This window comes from Amblyraja radiata, chromosome 28 (genome assembly GCF_010909765.2).
Source record: "Amblyraja radiata isolate CabotCenter1 chromosome 28, sAmbRad1.1.pri, whole genome shotgun sequence".
In the NCBI taxonomy this organism is placed as follows: domain Eukaryota; kingdom Metazoa; phylum Chordata; class Chondrichthyes; order Rajiformes; family Rajidae; genus Amblyraja; species Amblyraja radiata.
In genome coordinates, this window is record NC_045983.1 from 1,069,870 (window position 1) to 1,087,554 (window position 17,685).

The window sequence follows — 17,685 nt, forward strand, 5'->3', positions numbered from 1 at the left end:
TCGTAGGTTCTCAATGCCCTCGCTTGTCCACCTTTTCATTGTTCTGACCACAGGCTTAGCAGCTTTTAGTTTCTGCCTGTAGGTAGAAATAAGGTGAAGTAGACAATGATCATGCAATCATGTAATCATTGTATTAATATTCAGTCTTTTCGCTGACTGGATAAAACGCAATAAAAAAAACGGTTTTCAATGTTACATGGTACATGTAATGAATTTAAATTAAATCTAAACCGTAAACTAAATTAAACTCAACCTAAACTAAACGTAAATCAATCAAAAATAAACTAAAGATGAACTAAACGTATCTTAAACCTAAACTAAACTGATCCTACATCTAATCCCAAATCTAAACTCAAATAAACCGAAACCTAAACTTAACGTAATCTAAACTAAACCAAAACGCCACTATCCTATTGACCGCTACCTCCCCGAAAGCGTTTTCCAGACACCCACCACCGCCAGTGATCAATAAAACCTGTCCTCGGACATCCCCTATAAACATTTCCTGGGTCGGACGTGACACAGTCAGTCGAGACGCATGCGCGCCTCAAGTAGGCTGGGTAGGCGTCCAATGAAAATGTGTCGAGTGGTGAAGGAGGAGCGGCGATCCGTCCGGGTTCCGGTGACTGAGCTGCTTCGGGAGCGACTGAACGGGACGCTCTGAATATGGACGAGCTGGGTGAGTTCGTGAGACTGGCAGGGCTGGGGATAGAGCGGTCGGCGTTGGGGGATGGAGGCAGTGAGGGACGTGGTGGGCGTATGTGACTGATGGATGGAGTTGTGCGGTTAGGAGTTGGGCGAGGGAGGGAGTTATAGGGAAGAAGGGTGGTAGGTGTCCGTCAATCGAATTACGCGGCGGGAAACGGGGAGAGGGAAAGAAGGAAGGCGATGGGTGGAGGGAAGGGGAGATGGGGGACGTGGGATGGGAGACAGGGAACGTGAGTGGGGGACGATGCACGAAGGCAAGGAGGCGGGAATGAAGTGGTCGAGATTATGGCGACGGGGTTGGGGCGTAGGGAACGAGGAGACGAGGGGGGGGGAGGGGGAGGGGTGCCGCAGATAGACAGGGGGCAGGGAAGACGCGGACGCAGGAAGGGAATAGGGGTATTGGGACGCTGGACGGGGTGATGGAGGGAGGCGAGCATAGTGGAACGCACGAGGAACGGGGAGATGGGGACGGAAGGAAGGGAGACGGAATGGTGACCGGGAACGGTGAGAATGGGACGGGAGGACGAAAAGGGTGGAGGGGCTTCTGCGGCAGTGATGCTTCGGGCAGTGATGATTATCGGATGTGATGTGGGGCGGGGTGCAGAGGACACCTTTCGATGTGAGGCGCGGACGAAAGCTTGCGGAGTGATAAGGATGGAAGGCGAAGGCCAGCGGGAGGTGAAGTTTGTTGCCTTGAAAAGGATCCCAGGCTCACGTATGAATACGCCGAAGCTGTCTGCGGCTTTAGGGGTAACGGAGTGTTGAACCGAGTGTCCAAGTGTATCTCAGGAGGCAGTGCTAAATAAAAGCAAGGCATCAAGTGCTGTGGTAACTCAGCGGGTCAAGCAGCATCTCTGGAAAACATGAATAGGAACAAAGTGATCGAGTAACTCAATGGATTAGGCAGCATCTCTGGAGAACATGGATAGTTAAAAAGGTCTGGTGTAATTCAACCTGTCAAGAAGCAACTGACGTTAGTTGTGTGTGCGTGTGTGAGTGTGCGTGTATGTTTGTGTGTATGTGTGTGGGTGTGTATATGTGTGCGTGTACGGGTGTGGGTGTGTGTGCGTGTGCGGGTGTGGGTGTGTGTGCGTGCGCGCGTGTGTTTGTGTGTGTGTGTGTGCGTGCGCGTGCGCGTATGGGTTTATGTGTGTGCGTGCACGTATGTGTGTGTGTGTGTGCGTGCACGTATGTGTGTGTGTGTGTGTGTGTGTGTGTGTGTGTGTGTGTGTGTGTGTGTGTGTGTGTGTGTGTGTGTGTGTGCGTGCTTGTGTGTGTTTTTGTTTGTGTGTGTGTGTGTGTGCGCGCGCTTGCAAAGGGGAATGTGCAGTTTCTCGTATCACCGGATTTCGTCTTTGTGGTTTTAATTTAGCAGCGAGCTGGAGGGACGGATGTTGTGCCTCTCGCTGTGCCTCTCCCTGCGGTGTGTAACCAAGAGACCGAAGTTTCACTGGTCTGGTCACAGAGAGAATGCATCATCGGGGCGAGTGTCATCCGGTCTTCAGGTCATACGTACAACCAGGCCGTACGTGCCATCTCGTCACTGCCGACCAAGGTGCCACCTACACTAATACCACATGCCTGCGTTTGGCCAAATTCCTATCAATGCACCTGTCCAAATGTATTTCAAACGTTGTTATAGTTCGAATGTCCATATGTCAACGGAGCAGAAATGGGGTATTCGGCCCATCGTGTCCATTTATTCGTGGCTGTTCTATCATTCCCTTTCAACCCCACACCCCTGCCTCCCAATAATCTTTGATACTCTTACTAGTCAAACATGTCAGTCTCCGTATTAACATCACCCAATGACGGCCTCCACAGCCGCCGGTAGCAATGAATTCCACAGATTCACCGCCCTGTGATGAAAGAAAATCATCTTCATCCCATTTCCTAAGGTATGTCTTTATAATACTTGCCGTACCTAGATCCACAGACACCTCGTTCAATTTACCTACCACGCTATGTGCGGCCAAAGTTGCCTTTGACGTCCACGATGTCAAGGTCACCAGGCCAGCGACCGGAGCACTCCTCTCTGGCGACCCCCGGCAATGGTTCGCCCGCTCGCGATGGAAAGTCCACGCCGCGTCTGCTGCAGATGCTCGGTGCCCGACTCCGGGAAAGGCCGCTCCAATCCATGGTGTTAGGCCGCGAGGGAGGCGCAATGGAAATAGTCGCCTCTCGGTCGAGGAGGCGACCGAAAGCGGTTCCCCTGTCCCTCTTCCTACCACCCCCACACAAGACACACAGAGAGACACCCAAACTAACAATAGACAACAATAAAAAAGACGAAAAGAGTGAAATAAGCCCCACGGTGAGCTTGCGCGTCCTCTCGAAGGCGGTGGCCTGAGGAAAGTGTTGGCCGCAGGGCTACGTGAGTCGCAACAACAACCTCGTCAAACGGACCGCGTGCGAGTGAAGGAAGGCGCGCTATTGTACTTTACCTGCACTTTACTTGTATTGGGCACCGGGGGGCACCTTTGAAGCGCAGAGCAGGCTATGCTGGGAACTTGGATTAGATTGGTAGGAGAGGTCGGCATGGGTATGTGACATATATTAATAGCGTTTGACCAAGGGACTCAACCCACCAAAGTGCCACTGAATCACGTCCCACCACGTTTCTTTGTTAGTGGGCGAATCTCTATCGAGCCAATCCGATCATGACACAGCTACGCACGGGCAAAAGGAGAATTGTGAATAATTGTGTCTTGCAGAAATAAGAAACTGCAGGTACTGGTTTACACAAAAGAACACAATGTGTGGAATGATTCAGCGGGTCAGGCAGCATTTCTGGAGAACGCTTGTGCACTGTCACTTGCTAGCCTTTGTCCTGCTCTTACCACCCATCCGGATTTCTCTCCGACTGGATTCAGTCTGAAGGGGGGTGCCCACCCGAAACGTCGCAGTCCACGTTCACCAGATATGCCACACGACCCGCTGAGTTGCTCCAGCACTTATTCCTATCCATGTTCTCTGATGATGCTGCCTGACCCGCTGAGTTACTCCAATATTTTGTACCTATCCATGTTCTCCAGAAATGCTACACGTCCCGCCGAGTTCCTCACGCACTTGTCAAGTCAAGTCAAGTCAAGTTTATTCGTCACATACACATACGAGATGTGCAGTGAAATGAAAGTGGCAATGCTCGCAGACTTTGTGCAAAAAGACAAACAAACAAACAACCAAACAAACTATAAACACAATCATAACACACACATATTCTTTTACATATTAAATATTGGAAGAAAAACGTTCAGTAAAGTTAGTCCCTGGTGAGATAGGAGTTTACAGTCCGAATGGGAAGAAACTCCTTCTCAACCTCTCCGTTCTCACAGCATGGCAACGGAGGCGTTTGCCTGACCGTAGCAGCTGGAACAGTCCGTTGCATGGGTGGAAGGGGTCTCCCATGATTTTATTGGCTCTGGAGTTGCACCTCCTGATGTATAGTTCCTGCAGGGGGGCGAGTGAAATTCCCATAGTGCGTTCGGCCGAAAGCACTACTCTCTGCAGAGCCTTCTTGTCCTGGGCAGAGCAAGTCCGAAACCAGATGGTAACATTTCCGGACAAGATGCTTTACACAGCCGCAGAGTAGAAGCACTGGAGGATCCTCGGAGACACTCTGAATTTCCTCAAATGCCTGAGGTGGTTAAGGCGCTGCCTTGCCTTACTCAAGAGTGCTGCGGCGTGTGATGTCCATGTCATATCCTCAGAGAATTGGACTCCCAGATATTTAAAACAGCTCACCCTATCCACAGTATCCCCATTTATCCTCAAGGGTGTGTACGCCCTCGGATGATGTGCCGATATCCATGTGTACATATCCATGTGCTCCAGAGACATTTCCTCACCCGCTGAGTTACTCCAGCATTTTATATCACTGAAAACCAAAACCTGCAGCACCCTATGGCTTAATTGATAGGGCAGCCAGGCCTTTGTAAGTTCGAGTTTCGTGTACGTGGGTGTAGGAGATTTGAGAAGTAAATTTGGGGAAATGAAACGAGAAAGTGGCGTCGTTTCCTTGGAGATCACACGTTTGCTGAACTTTCCAAATGTCCTGCTTCTGTATGGTTATCAGATTTCGCAACGTTTTCTATTCTTAGCATAACAACCATGAATCATGCAGTATATCGGCCTATCCAACGTTCCTAATCCGCCACCAACCACTCTGAGTAAAATAATTGCCACACACATATTCTTTATACTGTGCCTCTTTCGGGTCCAAGCCATGCTTCAAATCGTTGACATTTTCGCCCTGGGAAAAGGAACTGCAGAGGTGCAAACTCGGTCTATATGGATTTCAGCAAGACATTTGGCAACGTTCCGCATGGGATACTGTTCAGAAAGTTTAGATCGCATGAGGTCCAAGGAGAGCTAACCGACTGGTTAAAAAATTCCTTTCATGGAAGAATGTTGGTTGGTTTTCGGACTGGCGGCTTATGACTAGTGGTTAGCCTCAGGGAACTGTGTTGGGCCCATTGCTGTTGGTTATCTATATAAATGATTTGCATGAGAACGTGCAAGGCATGACGTGTACGTTTGCACATGACACTCAGGTGTTGCAGTAGCGCAGATGGTTATCAAAAAATTGCAGCATGATCGCGATCGACTGGTCAGGTGGGCTGAAGAATGGTTACTGAACCCGGTTAGCACCTACTCAGAGAGTGGCAGGAATCTTGGGAGTGTTTTAGAGCATAGGTATCTGGGATCTTTGAAAGTATCGTCACAAGTAGATAAGGTGGTCAATAAGGCTTTCGCCATATTGGCCGTCACCAGTCACACTAATGCATATAGAAATTACGAGGCAATGATAATTATATGTGGCATTGGTGAGACCACATTACAATCGTTTTAGTCTCTTTATTAGAAAAAAATGTTTGTTATGATGGAAAGGGTGTACAAAAGATTTACCAGCATGTTCTCAGATCTCGAGGTCCTAAGCCAAAGGGAAAGATTCAGCTTGCGTGGGACTAATGTGCCAGAGCCATGTTATTTGGCGAGGATAATTGTGGCCAAAGGACATGTTTCCTCTATGACTGTGAATAATGTTTTGAATTACTACGATATGTTTACGTGTCATAATTTTATGTACTTCTATGAGGTCTTCTCGCAGATTTCAGCGTTCAACAATGCAAGTCTGTTCAACCTGCATATAATGCAGACAGAATTCTGGTAAACCTTATTTGCACAATTTCCAACGCTTCCACATCCATCTTGTTACGAGGCGAACACAACTGCGCATTGTATTCTTAAGACGGCCTACCTAAACCCTATAAAGCTGCACAATGAACTCCTTGCTCTTATGCTCAATGCCCCGAACAATAAATGTTCCTTTTCCCCTCTAGCCGTTTTACATCTGCTAGCTGCAACTCCCACCCCCACCCCCACGCCCCCCGCCGCCCACCCCCTTCTTCTGTATTCACCTCTCACTAACCATCTCTGTTTTCCTGCTTTCTCGCACGTGCTCCAATGTCTGAAGAAGCGTCTAGACTCGAAATTCCACTTCTCCATTTCCCTCCATATTTGCTGCCTGATCCGCTGAGATCCTGGTTGAGCGCGTGATTACTCGTTCTTCCCCCTTCCCAGTTTTGTGCAAGAAGAGGATTGCACATCGGGATAATATAGCATTCATGTGAACGGTGATCGTTTGTCATCATATTTTGTAGCCTACTGTTCTTAAAATAACAACCTCGACTCAGTGACATATCGGCGATTCAACAGTCTGACGTTTTTTGGTGGAGACACAAAGAAATACAGATAATGGCATCTTGCACATAACATAAAGATGTCTAGTAAAGCAGCGGTTCAAAGAACACCTGGAACGCAGGGGGTTGCGAGGAGACCTGACAGAAGTATATACATGTATTTACCCAGATAGGGTAGGCAGACAGAACCATTTACCCAGAATGAAAAAAAAACACACATTAGAGGCCATGACATCAAGATGAGATGGGATAAGTTCAATGGAGATGTGACCAGCAAGTTTTTTTGTACACAGTCCAGTGTCGTGAAGAAAATAAAGAGTGTGTTATTGTCAGATGTCCTCAAACGGAACAATCAAGTCCTTACTTGCAGCAGGACAACAAATATGTAAAAATAATACTCTGTAAACATCATGGCGAGCAACAAGCAAAGTTCAGTGCAAACATGCCCGCGCGCACACACACGCTCAACACGCAAACACATACGCGCACACACGCTCACACAAACTTTAATAGTGCAAAGAGAGACAATGTCCCCCAAATCTACGCTTTTCGCAGTTTATTTGGTGTGGTCCTTTTTAACATCTTGTTACAGATTTCATGCTCCTTTACTGATGACAGGAGCGAGCGTCTGGAACTCGGGGTTGGTAGTTGATATGCAGGAAATGGAGGGATACGAATTCTATGCAATCGGGTAATAGGTGTTCCGAGCATCATGTTTGGCACAGATATTGTAGACGATGGGCCTGTTACTGTGCTATATTAGACAATAGACAATAGGAGCAGGTATAGGCCATTCGGCCCTTCGAGCCAGCACCGCCATTCAATGTGATCATGGCTGATCATCTACAATCAGTACCCCGTTCCTGCCTTCTCCCCATATCCATTGAATTCTCTATTTTTAAGACCTCTGTCTAGTTCTCTCTTGAAAGCATCCAGAGAACCAGCCCCCACCGCCCTCTGAGGAAGAAAATTCCACACTCACAACTCTCTGCGTGAAAAAATGTTTCCTTGTCTCCGTTCTAAATGGCTTACCCCTTATTATTAAACTGTCGCCCCTGGTTCTGGACTACCCCAACATCGGGAACATGGTTCCTGCCTCTAGCATGTCGAAACCCTTAATAATCTTATATGTTTCAATAAGATAGCCTCTCATCCTTCAAATTTCCAGTGTATACTGGCCCAGCCCCTCCATTCTATCAACTTATGACAATCCCGCCATCTCGGGAATTAACCTTGTGAACCTACGTTGCACTCCCTCAATAAAAAGAATGTCCTTGCTCAAATTGGGAGACCAAAACTGCACACAATACTCCAGGTGTGGTCTCACTAAGGCCCTGTACAACTGAAGAAGGACCTTTGTGCTCTTATACCCAACGCTTCTTGTTATGAAGGTCAGCATGCCATTTCCTTTCTTCACTGCCTGCCAACACCCCCACCCCAGATCCCGTTGTACTTCCCCTTTTCCCAACCTGATCCATTTAAATAATAATCTACCTTCCTGTTTTTGCCACCAAAGTGGATAACCTCACACTTATCCCCATTAAACTGCATCTGCCCACTCACCCAAACTGTCCGTCACCCTGCATCCTCATAGCATCCTTCTCACAGTTCACTCAGCCAGCCAGCTTTGTGTCATCTGCAAATTTGCTAATGTTACTTTTAATCCCTTCGTCCAAATTTTTAATATATATTTTAAATAGCTGCAGTCCCAGCACCGCGCCTTGCGGTACCCACTAGTCACTGCCTGCCATTCTGAAAGGGACTCGTTAATCCCTACCCTTTGGTTCGTGTCTTCCAACCAGGTTTCTATCCATGTCAGCACCTACCCCCAATACCATGTGCTCTAATTTTGCCCACTAATCTCCTATGTGGGACCTAACGTGAATTTCCTTCTGTTCCTCCGCCACCCTGGATCCTCTCGCCACTAGTACATCAGGGAGATTGTTTGTGTCTTCCTCAGTGAAGAGGGATCCAAATTACCTGTTCAACTCATCTGCCGTTTCATTGTTCTCCATAATAAATTCACCCTTTTCTGTCTTCAAGGGTCCAACTTTGGTCTTAACTAATGTTTTCCTCTTGACATATCTAAAGAAGCTTTTACTATCCTCCTTTATATTCTTGGCTAACTTACCTTCGTACCTCATCTTTTCTCCCCGTATTGCCTTTTTAGTTTTCTTCTGTTGCTCTTGAAAAGTTGCCCAATCCTCTGGCTTCCCGCTCATCTTTGCTATGTTATACTTCTTCTCCTTTATTTTTATACTGTTCCTGACTTCCCTTGTCAGCCACGGTCGCCCCTTACTCCCCTTGGAATCTTTCTTCCTCTTTGGAATGAACTGGCCGTGCACCTCCTGCGTTGTTCCCAGAAATGTCTGCCATTGTTGCTCCACTGTCATCCCTGCTAGGGTCTCTTTGCTGTAAACTTGGCCAGCTCCTCCATCATGGCTCCATAGTCCCCTTTGTTCAACTGTAATACTCACACCTCCGATTGACCCTTCTCTCTCTCAAATTGTAAACTTATCATATTAACACTACCTCCTAATGGCTCCTTTACCCCGAGTTCCCTTATCGAATCCGGTTCATTACACAACACTAAATCCAGAATTGCCTTATCACTGTTAGGCTCCAGTACAAGCTGGAACTCTCTGCCAGAGAAGGTAGTTGAGGCCAGTTCATTGGCTATATTTAAGAGGGCGTTAGATGTGGCCCTTGTGGCTAAAGGGATCAGGGGCTATGGAGAGAAGGCAGGTACGGGATACTGAGTTGGACGATCAGCCATGATCATATTGAATGGCGGTGCAGGCTCGAAGGGCCGAATGGCCTACTCCTGCACCTATTTTCTATGTTTCTATGTTTCTATGCTGCTCTAAGAATCCATCACGGAGGCACTCCACAAAACTCCCTTCCTTGGGGTCCAGCACCAACCTGATATCCCCAGTCCACCTGCATGTTGAAATCTCCCATAACAACCATGGCATTACCTTTACGACATTCCAATTACAACTTTTAATTCAACTTGCACCCTATATCCAGGCTACTGTTTGGGGGCTTATTGATAAGTCCCATTGGGGTATTTTTACCCTTACAATTTAATCTTTAGAATTATTGTTAATGTTTAGAAGGATGAGAGGTAATTGAACTTTACAAAGTAATGGAAGTTCTGGATGTGAAGAAGATGTTCCCACGAGTGGGATAGAATAGGACCAGAAGGGACACTCAGAATTAAACGTCGTGCCTTTAGAAAGGAAATGATGGGAAATTTACTTAGCCAGAGGGTCGTGAATCTGTGGTGAATTGCAACAGACGACTGTGGAGGCCAAGTCAGTTGGTATTTTTAATGGGGGGATTGACAGGTTCTTGATTGGTGGATGTGAAAGGTTTTGACGAGAAGGCAGGGGAATCGGGTTGTAAGATCAGCCATGATTGAATGGCGGAATACACTCAATGGCCTAATTTTGCTCCTATTACTTGTGAGCCTATAAACTTCTAAGTTCTACATCTCTGGAGAATATGTCGATATTTTGGGTCGGACCCTACACCTGTTTTAGTGAATGGTTTAATTAAATGTTGCCTCTCATCTCCACCTTACCTTTGTAGATATGTTGCTGGCGGAACTTGAGCGACCGTCGGTTGCCGCCGCTGGGGCCGGCGACGACCCGTCTTTTCTGGCTGGGATTGACTTTCTGACTACATTGGCCACCGATGGCACTTCACGAGTGAATTCAGAGCAGCCAAAACCGACGACCTCTGGTGGCCAGCAAGTGGAGTCGTCTGTTCCAACTAAAGTGAGAATCAAAAAGAGACACACAATGCCTGAGTAACTCTGCGGGGCAGGCAGTATCTTTGGGGTATATGGATAAGTACAAAGTGATGGAGTAACTCAGTGGGTCACGTAGTATATCTTGAGAACATGGATAGGTACAACGTGCTGATGTAACTCAGCGAGTTCAGGCAGCATCTCTGGAGAATAGGGATAGGTATCAACTGCTGGAGTAACTCAGTGGGCCGGGTAGGATCCCTGGGTATCATCCTGAGACTGATATTGTATAACATTATGACCATATGACTCCCTGTCTGTCTATGTTTGTCTTCTCTCTTAATCTACTTACCTCATACCTCACACTCCACACTTTCTCTGTCTCCATAACTCTTTCATATGAACGCAGTCACTCTCATCGCCAGTTTATCTCTCTGTGTGTCCCTGTTCATCTTCTCGCTCTTTCCTTCTTCCTCCTCAATACGGGGAGATAGAGAGGAGATGAGAGCGAGAAGAGCGAGAGCTAGAGAGAGAGAGAGAGAGCGCGAGAGAGCGGAAGAGAAGAGCGGCGAGCGCTCGAGAGAGAGCGAGAGAAGCAGCGGTCTCCGCTCCTCTATCTGTCTATCTCTCTCTCTCGAGATATCTCTCTGCACTCCTCTCTCTCTCTCTCTCTCTCTCTCTCTCTCTCTCTCTCTCTCTCTCTCTCTCTCTCTCTCTCTCTCTCGCTTTCTCCCTCCCTCCATATCTCTCTCTCTGTCTCTCTGTCTCGGTCCCTCTCTCTCTCTTTCTCTCGAAGCTGTCACTTCGGCCGCCGGAGCCGTATGGAGTTGTGCGGGGCTGGTCCCGACGTCGCGCGGGGCTCCGAAAAACTGACACTGTCCAAGAAATCCGCGCGGCAACGGCCTGCCGGCCCGCAGCCGCATTGAGGCCATACGCACCGCCTCGACGGGCGTGCGCAACGTCTCGACGCCGTACGCAGCGACTTGACGGCGTACGCAGCGTCTTGACGGCGTACGCCTTCGCTCGAACTTCCCGTCAACTCGTACGGGATCACTCGACCTCCGCGCGGCCACTGCTTCCGGTTTGGTCGTGCTCGCCGCATGCAGTCGCATGCTGGTGGGACCGGCCCTGTACGAGGATCACTCGACCTCCGCGCGGCCCCCGCGCGGCCCCCGCTTCCGGTTTGGTCGCGCTTGCCGCATGCAGTCGCATGCTCCTGGGACAGGCCCTTTAAGGCACCCCGACAGGATGCGTTTTCCGGAGCATCTGTGGAAGTTTGCATGAGTCATTAGAGACATGCCGAGTTTCCTCAGTTTCTTGAGGAAGTTAAAGTGTCAGTGTGCCATATTGGCTATCATTTCAGCGTGGTGACCCACGCCAGGTTATTGGTGGCATTACGCGAAGGACTCTGAAGCAATTCGACATCTTTGATGTTGAGTGACGCATTTACTCCACCACACTTTTCTCCGTTCGAGTCTTTACTTTCTCTCTCTGCGTCTCCGTGTCTCCCATGTTCTCATCACTCTCGTGTCTCTCTCCTTTTCTTTCACTTTCTCTCTCTCTGCTCTTTCAATCTCCCTGCCTCTATCCCTGCCACTCCCTCTCTGCCATTCTCTCTCTGCCTGTCCCTCTCTACCTCCCTGTCTCACTCTCTGTCTCTCCATATCTGCATGTCTCCCTACGTCATTCTCTGCCTCTCTCTCTTTGCTTCTTTATCTCTGCTTCTTTCTCTTGTTCTCGCTTCCCATCTGCGTATCTCCGTCTCTCTCTCCTCTTCTCTCTTTCTCGGCGACTAACTTTGAAAACTGTTTTTATTGTTTTCAAAAGTTGGTGGACTGTAAATGTGAGAAATGCCAATCTCAGCTCCATCGACGTAAACGTTTGAGATCATAACTGAGTCTGCTATCCGCACCTGGACTAAAACTGATTCCATTTAATTTATCTTTGCAGTTGGACCCAGTCTATTTCACGTTTCTCGTTGACAACGAGGGAGCTGCCTCCAAAGGAGGAAGACCGTCTGATGGCGTTGAAAGGTGGGCTCCAAGACCCAGCACGAATACATCTGGTTCGGCCTCACTTGGAGTATTACGTGTAGTTCTGGTCACCCACTATAGGAAGAATGCGGTTGCTCTGTAGAGGCTGCAGTAGCCCTAACAGATGAGGGGATATTAGCTACAAGGAGATGTTGGCGAGTGTGCAGATGAGATTTACCAGAGTGCCCCCGGGGTTAGATGTTATTAGCTGCATGGATGTTTCGGGCAGAGCAAGATTACCAGAATTTTGCCTGTATTATGGGGTATCAGTTACAGGGAAAGGTGGGTGTAGAGGAGGTTTGTCAGAATGCTGTTTGAATTAGGGGGTAATAGTTACAAGGAGAGAGGTAATCCTTTTCAGGCGGATAAGATCAATAGAGGAATAGATTGGGTGAATGCAATGAGACTTTTAACCCAGGGTAGAGGAATAAAACAATTAGAGAGCATAGGTTTCAGGTGAGTGGGGGAAGATTTAAGTGGAACCTGGGCCTCTAGCACCATCGCTGGCAGCGCATTCCAGACCCCACCACCTTCTGTGTAAAATAATCTTGCCCCAAACATCTATAAAATTTGCCCGTGTCACTTTAAATCAATGGAAATTTGGGCAGGTGCACGGATGAGAAAATTTTGGAGGGATATGGGCCAAACACGTGTTAATGGGACGAGTTTAAATGGGGCATCTTGGTCGGCACGGGGGATTATTGGCCAAAGATCCTATTTCCTAATATAGACACAAGGTGCTGGGGTAAATCAACGGGTCAGGCAGCATCTCTGGATAAAAGGTTTCTTATGAAGAAACTACTTTACAGAGCCCGACTTCTGCTGCTGCGGCTGCGGGGCGAGACCCTTCTTCAAAGTAAATGTGGCGGGTGAGGGGCTATTGGTGAAGAGATGGATGTAAGAAATGACCGGGACAAATCAGGGTCTGAAACAACTGACCTCAGCAGGGCGGTGCGCTGCTAGGTCTATTGTTGGCCAGAGAATATGAGATCTCAAGAGAAACAACGCAGAACACTGTGGAACTGTCAACACGACCAGAGTGGAGGAAGGGGGCAAGAAGTGATGGGGGCAGGGTATTAGTGTGAAGTTAATTTAAAAAAATAGAGAATTCAATGTTCATACCGCTGGGCTGTAAGCTATTCAAGTGTCCTCCAATTTGCCTCTGGCCTCACTCTAGAATGGAGGGGGCATTGGCCGAAAGTTCACAACGGGAATGGACAAGGGAGTTGAGATGGTTAACATGCGGGAGAGCCAGTAGGCATCGGCTGACCGATTGTAAGTGCGCAGCGAAACAGTCTCCGGTCCAGATTTTGTCTCGCCGACATACAGAAGCTGACATAGATACATAGAAAATAGGTGCAGGAGTAGGCCATTCGGCCCTTCGAGCCTGCACCGCCATTCAATATGATCATGGCTGATCATCCAACTCAGTATCCTGTACCTGCCTTATCTCCATACCCCCTGATCCCTTTAGCCACAAGGGCCACATCTAACTCCCTCTTAAATATAGCCAATGAACTGGCCTCAACTACCCTCTGTGGCAGAGAGTTCCAGAGATTCACCACTCTCTGTGTGAAACAGTTTCTTCTCATCTCGGTCCTAAAGGATTTCCCCCTTATCCTTAAGCTGTGACCCCTTGTCCTGGACTTCCCCAACATCGGGAACAATCTTCCTGCATCTAGCCTGTCCAACCCCATAAGAATGTTGTACGTTTCTATAAGACCCCCTCTCAATCTCCTAAATTCTAGCGAGTATAAGCCAAGTCTATCCAGTCTTTCTTCATATGAAAGTCCTGACATCCCAGGAATCAGTCTGGTGAACCTTCTCTGCACTCCCTCTATGGCTATAATGTCCTTCCTCAGATTTGGAGACCAAAACTGTACGCAATACTCCAGGTGTGGTCTCACCAAGACCCTGTACAACTGCAGTAGAACCTCCCTGCTCCTATACTCAAATCCCTTTGACATCGGGAACACCCGCATAAAATAGACGAAATTTGAGGAGGCACACGTGAACCTTTGGCTCACCTGGAAGAACTGTCAGTGTCCCTGGATGGAGTACAAGCAGGACGTATATGCACATAGATGAGGCCCTCACACGTGTCTCCTCTGTGTTCAATCATTAAGAAACATTGAGACAGGTATATGGATAAGATGGGTTTACAGGAACACAGACGAAACGTAAACGGGAAGGAATAGTGCGGATGCGAGATGTTGGTCGGTTAGGACAAGTTGGGCCGAAGGGCTTGTTTCCACGCTGTATGACCCTGTGACTATGGGATCCCTGTTGCACAACTTCACGCACAAGGCCCCCCCTCATCCAACACATAATTCTCCGACATTTCCGTGACATCCTCAAAGTTTGTCACCACTGAACACATCTTTCCCTCCCCACCACCTTTCCACAAGGACCGTTCGTTCCGCAACTCCTTGGTCCACTAATCAAGTGATGCATCTCGTCCGGTTTTCCAGCAGGCGGACTATTAATACAATCTGCCTGTTTATCTGACAGCATTTGGTCCTTATTTCAGACCGCCTGTGGAGCGTTCTCCGGACACCCAAGAAACTATTTTACTGAGCCCGACTTCGGCTGCTCGGGAGTTGGACGAAATCATGGCGAACCTGGCCGGCGTAAGTCTGTGCGCCCGCGAGCCGCTGCAAATCCGCCACAATGCGTGGGAGGTGGTGGCAGGTGGGAGTGGGGGTGGGGGGTCTATATTGCTCCAAAAAGCCTCGTAAATCCAGAGTTGTTCAACGTCCCGCTCAAACAGGGGCGGTGCAGTGGCGCAGTGGTCTCACACGGTCAGAGACCCGGGTTCAATCCCAACCTCGCTTGCTGTCTGTACGAGGTTTGTACGATATCCCTGTGATCGCAAGGGTTTTATCCTAAAGCTCCGGATTCCTCCCACATTCCAAATACTAGCTGGTTTGTAGGTTAATTGGCTTCTGTAAATTGTCCCCCGGGTGCAGGGTAGAACTAGTGTGGATAACTGATCGTTAGTCGGCATGTACTCAGTGGGCCGACGGACCTGGTTCCACGCTACATCTCTAAACTTAACTGAACTAAATTAAAATAAGTGACATAATGCATTCCCTGTAACGGTCTGTAAATGTCACAGTTATATGACCCGTTGCATAATTTTAGAGGTAGAAGATGCACCTCATTGAAACTCAGCGAACAGTGAAAGGCCTCGATAGATTGGGTGTGGAGACGATATTTTAATTGCTGGGAAAGAATAAAGGCCTCCGCAGAATTCATTGCCACAGATAGTTGTGGATGCCACATCATTGTGTATTTTTAGTGCTTGGATTGACAGATAAGGGCGGCATAGTAGCGCAGCGGTAAAATGGCTGCCTTACAGCGCCAGCTACCGGGGTTCGATCCTAACCACGGGTGCTGGCTGTACGGGATTTTTTACGTTCCCCCTGTAAAAAAGCGGTCACAGGGAGAACGTTCAAAAACAGCTTTTTTTTCACGAGCAGTAACTCTACTCAATAACCAAATGTCTGTAGCCCCCTTTTACTCTGGTATTTTATTTCATTCACATGTTTAAATTATAATGTTTTAGACTTAATGTTTTAATGTTTTATGTTTTTTTCTTAATTGTTTACTGTATGGCGTGTTATTACTTGCGAGCGGATCATCAAGGCAAATTACTTGCATGTGTACATACTTGGCCAATAAACTTATTCATTCATTTGGTCATTCATACATTCATTCATACAGCACCCGTCGTGAGTGTCGAACCTGTGTCTCGGGGACTGTAAAGCAGCAACCCCACCGCTGCGCCACTGTGCCACCTTCAAAGGCTTACATTATTCACCAGTGCGTGAAAAGTACCTGTATATATGGCGATGTATTCATATCAGAAGCCTCTTCTTCGTCTTTAAATCAGGTTCTCAGCCTCAGTGAACCTTCGCCGACCTCGGCCATTCACATCCCAGAAGCAAACTCGCAGTCGCCGGAGACTTCGCTGGACACCATGCTTGGTACCCTACAAACGGACCTCAAACGTCTTGGGGTAAGCACCGGACCCAAGGGGATCTGCTGCTCCTGCAAGAAGCCCATCGTAGGAAAGGTGAGTGCAGCACTGTTCGGTTCCGTGTGATTGTGCGATGGGTTCTGGTCCTGGGGTTTTGCGCGTGTGACACGATTCGCGTAATGATTGTCATCTCATAGTGCTACTGGGCACTGAGTACCGGCCAATCGGTCGCACTCGTCCATGGTACTGCATCTAACCTGGTCCCGTTTTCCGTGGTTTTACCCAAATCCCAGCTAATCATTTCCTTTCTATGTACGTGCAAATGTATTTAAATATTGTTAATACATTCATATAATATATTATATTATATTAAAATAATTGATAATATTATATAATATATTAGCTTCATCCACTTCCTCTGGCAGCTCATTCCATACACTCACCACCCTCTCTGGATGAACATTACCACTCAGGTTCCTCTCAACATAAACCAATCCCCTCCAGTTCCTGACTCCACTACCCTGGGGGAAATTAGTTTTGTATTAACCGGATTAATTCCCCTCCTGCTGTTGTCCACCTCCATTGAATCATCCCTCCGCCTCTCGCTCTCCAAAGAATAACGCCCGAGGCTGCCCGACCTTTCTGTGTATATCTAACGCCCTCCGTTAATGGCAACATCCTCGTAAATCATCTGTGCGCATTTTCCAGATCAATTTGACGAGAATTAAGGGACTGAAGTTTAGGGGTAACATGAGGGGGAACTTCTTTACTCAGAGAGTGGTAGCTGTGTGGAATGAGCTTCCAGTGAAGGTGGTGGAGGCAGGTTCGTTTTTATCATTTAAAAATAAATTGGATAGTTATATGGATGGGAAATGGATGGAGGGTTATGGTCTGAGCGCAGGTATATGGGACTAGGGGAGATTATGTGTTCGGCGCGGACTAGAGGGGTCGAGATGGCCTGTTTCCGTGCTGTAATTGTTATATGGTTATATGGTTAATTACATCGTTCTCAGTGCAACGTTACGTTAACTGAATAATATTCCAACCGCGTGGTCAGGAACGTCTTGCACAACTACAACGTTATGTCCCAACTGCTATACTTAATTATTTCACTGTCGTGCGGCAGCGTTCTGGAAGCCTTCTCCGCCACCCTATTTATCTGCAGATGGAGTATACTGGTGCGCATGGACATCTTGGGACTAAGGGCCCGTTTCCATGCTGGTTGAGTATGATAAGTGTAAGACCCCACGAGGGGGGAGGGGAAATAGGAGAGGAGGGGCACCACTGGATTGGTGGTTGAGGAGGAAGAGGGTGGGGGCGCACGGGGGGGGAGAAAAAGAGACATCTTGTCTGGGATGCAACTGGGAAGGTGATGTTTGACAAAATGTGCTGCAGTAACTCAGCGGGTCAGGCGGCATCTCTGGAGACAATGGAAAGCGTAAAATGATGGAGTAATTGTGGGTCTGGCAACATCGCCGGAGAACACGGAATGGTATAAAGTGCTGA

The 17,685-nt window shown here is 48.0% G+C and overlaps 1 protein-coding gene across 1 annotated transcript in view; it reads left to right on the forward strand.

The window, feature by feature from the left end:
- The first annotated feature begins 563 nt into the window (after nt 1-563).
- LOC116988709 (leupaxin-like) overlaps nt 564-17,685 on the forward strand; it is a 53,111-nt gene continuing 35,989 nt past the window's right edge. Inside the window, exons 1-5 of the mRNA XM_033045549.1 lie at nt 564-679; nt 10,005-10,192; nt 12,115-12,197; nt 14,728-14,827; nt 16,093-16,275. Coding sequence (XP_032901440.1) covers nt 667-679; nt 10,005-10,192; nt 12,115-12,197; nt 14,728-14,827; nt 16,093-16,275 — 567 coding nt within the window. The 5' untranslated portion in view covers nt 564-666. The remainder of the gene's footprint in view (nt 680-10,004; nt 10,193-12,114; nt 12,198-14,727; nt 14,828-16,092; nt 16,276-17,685) is intronic.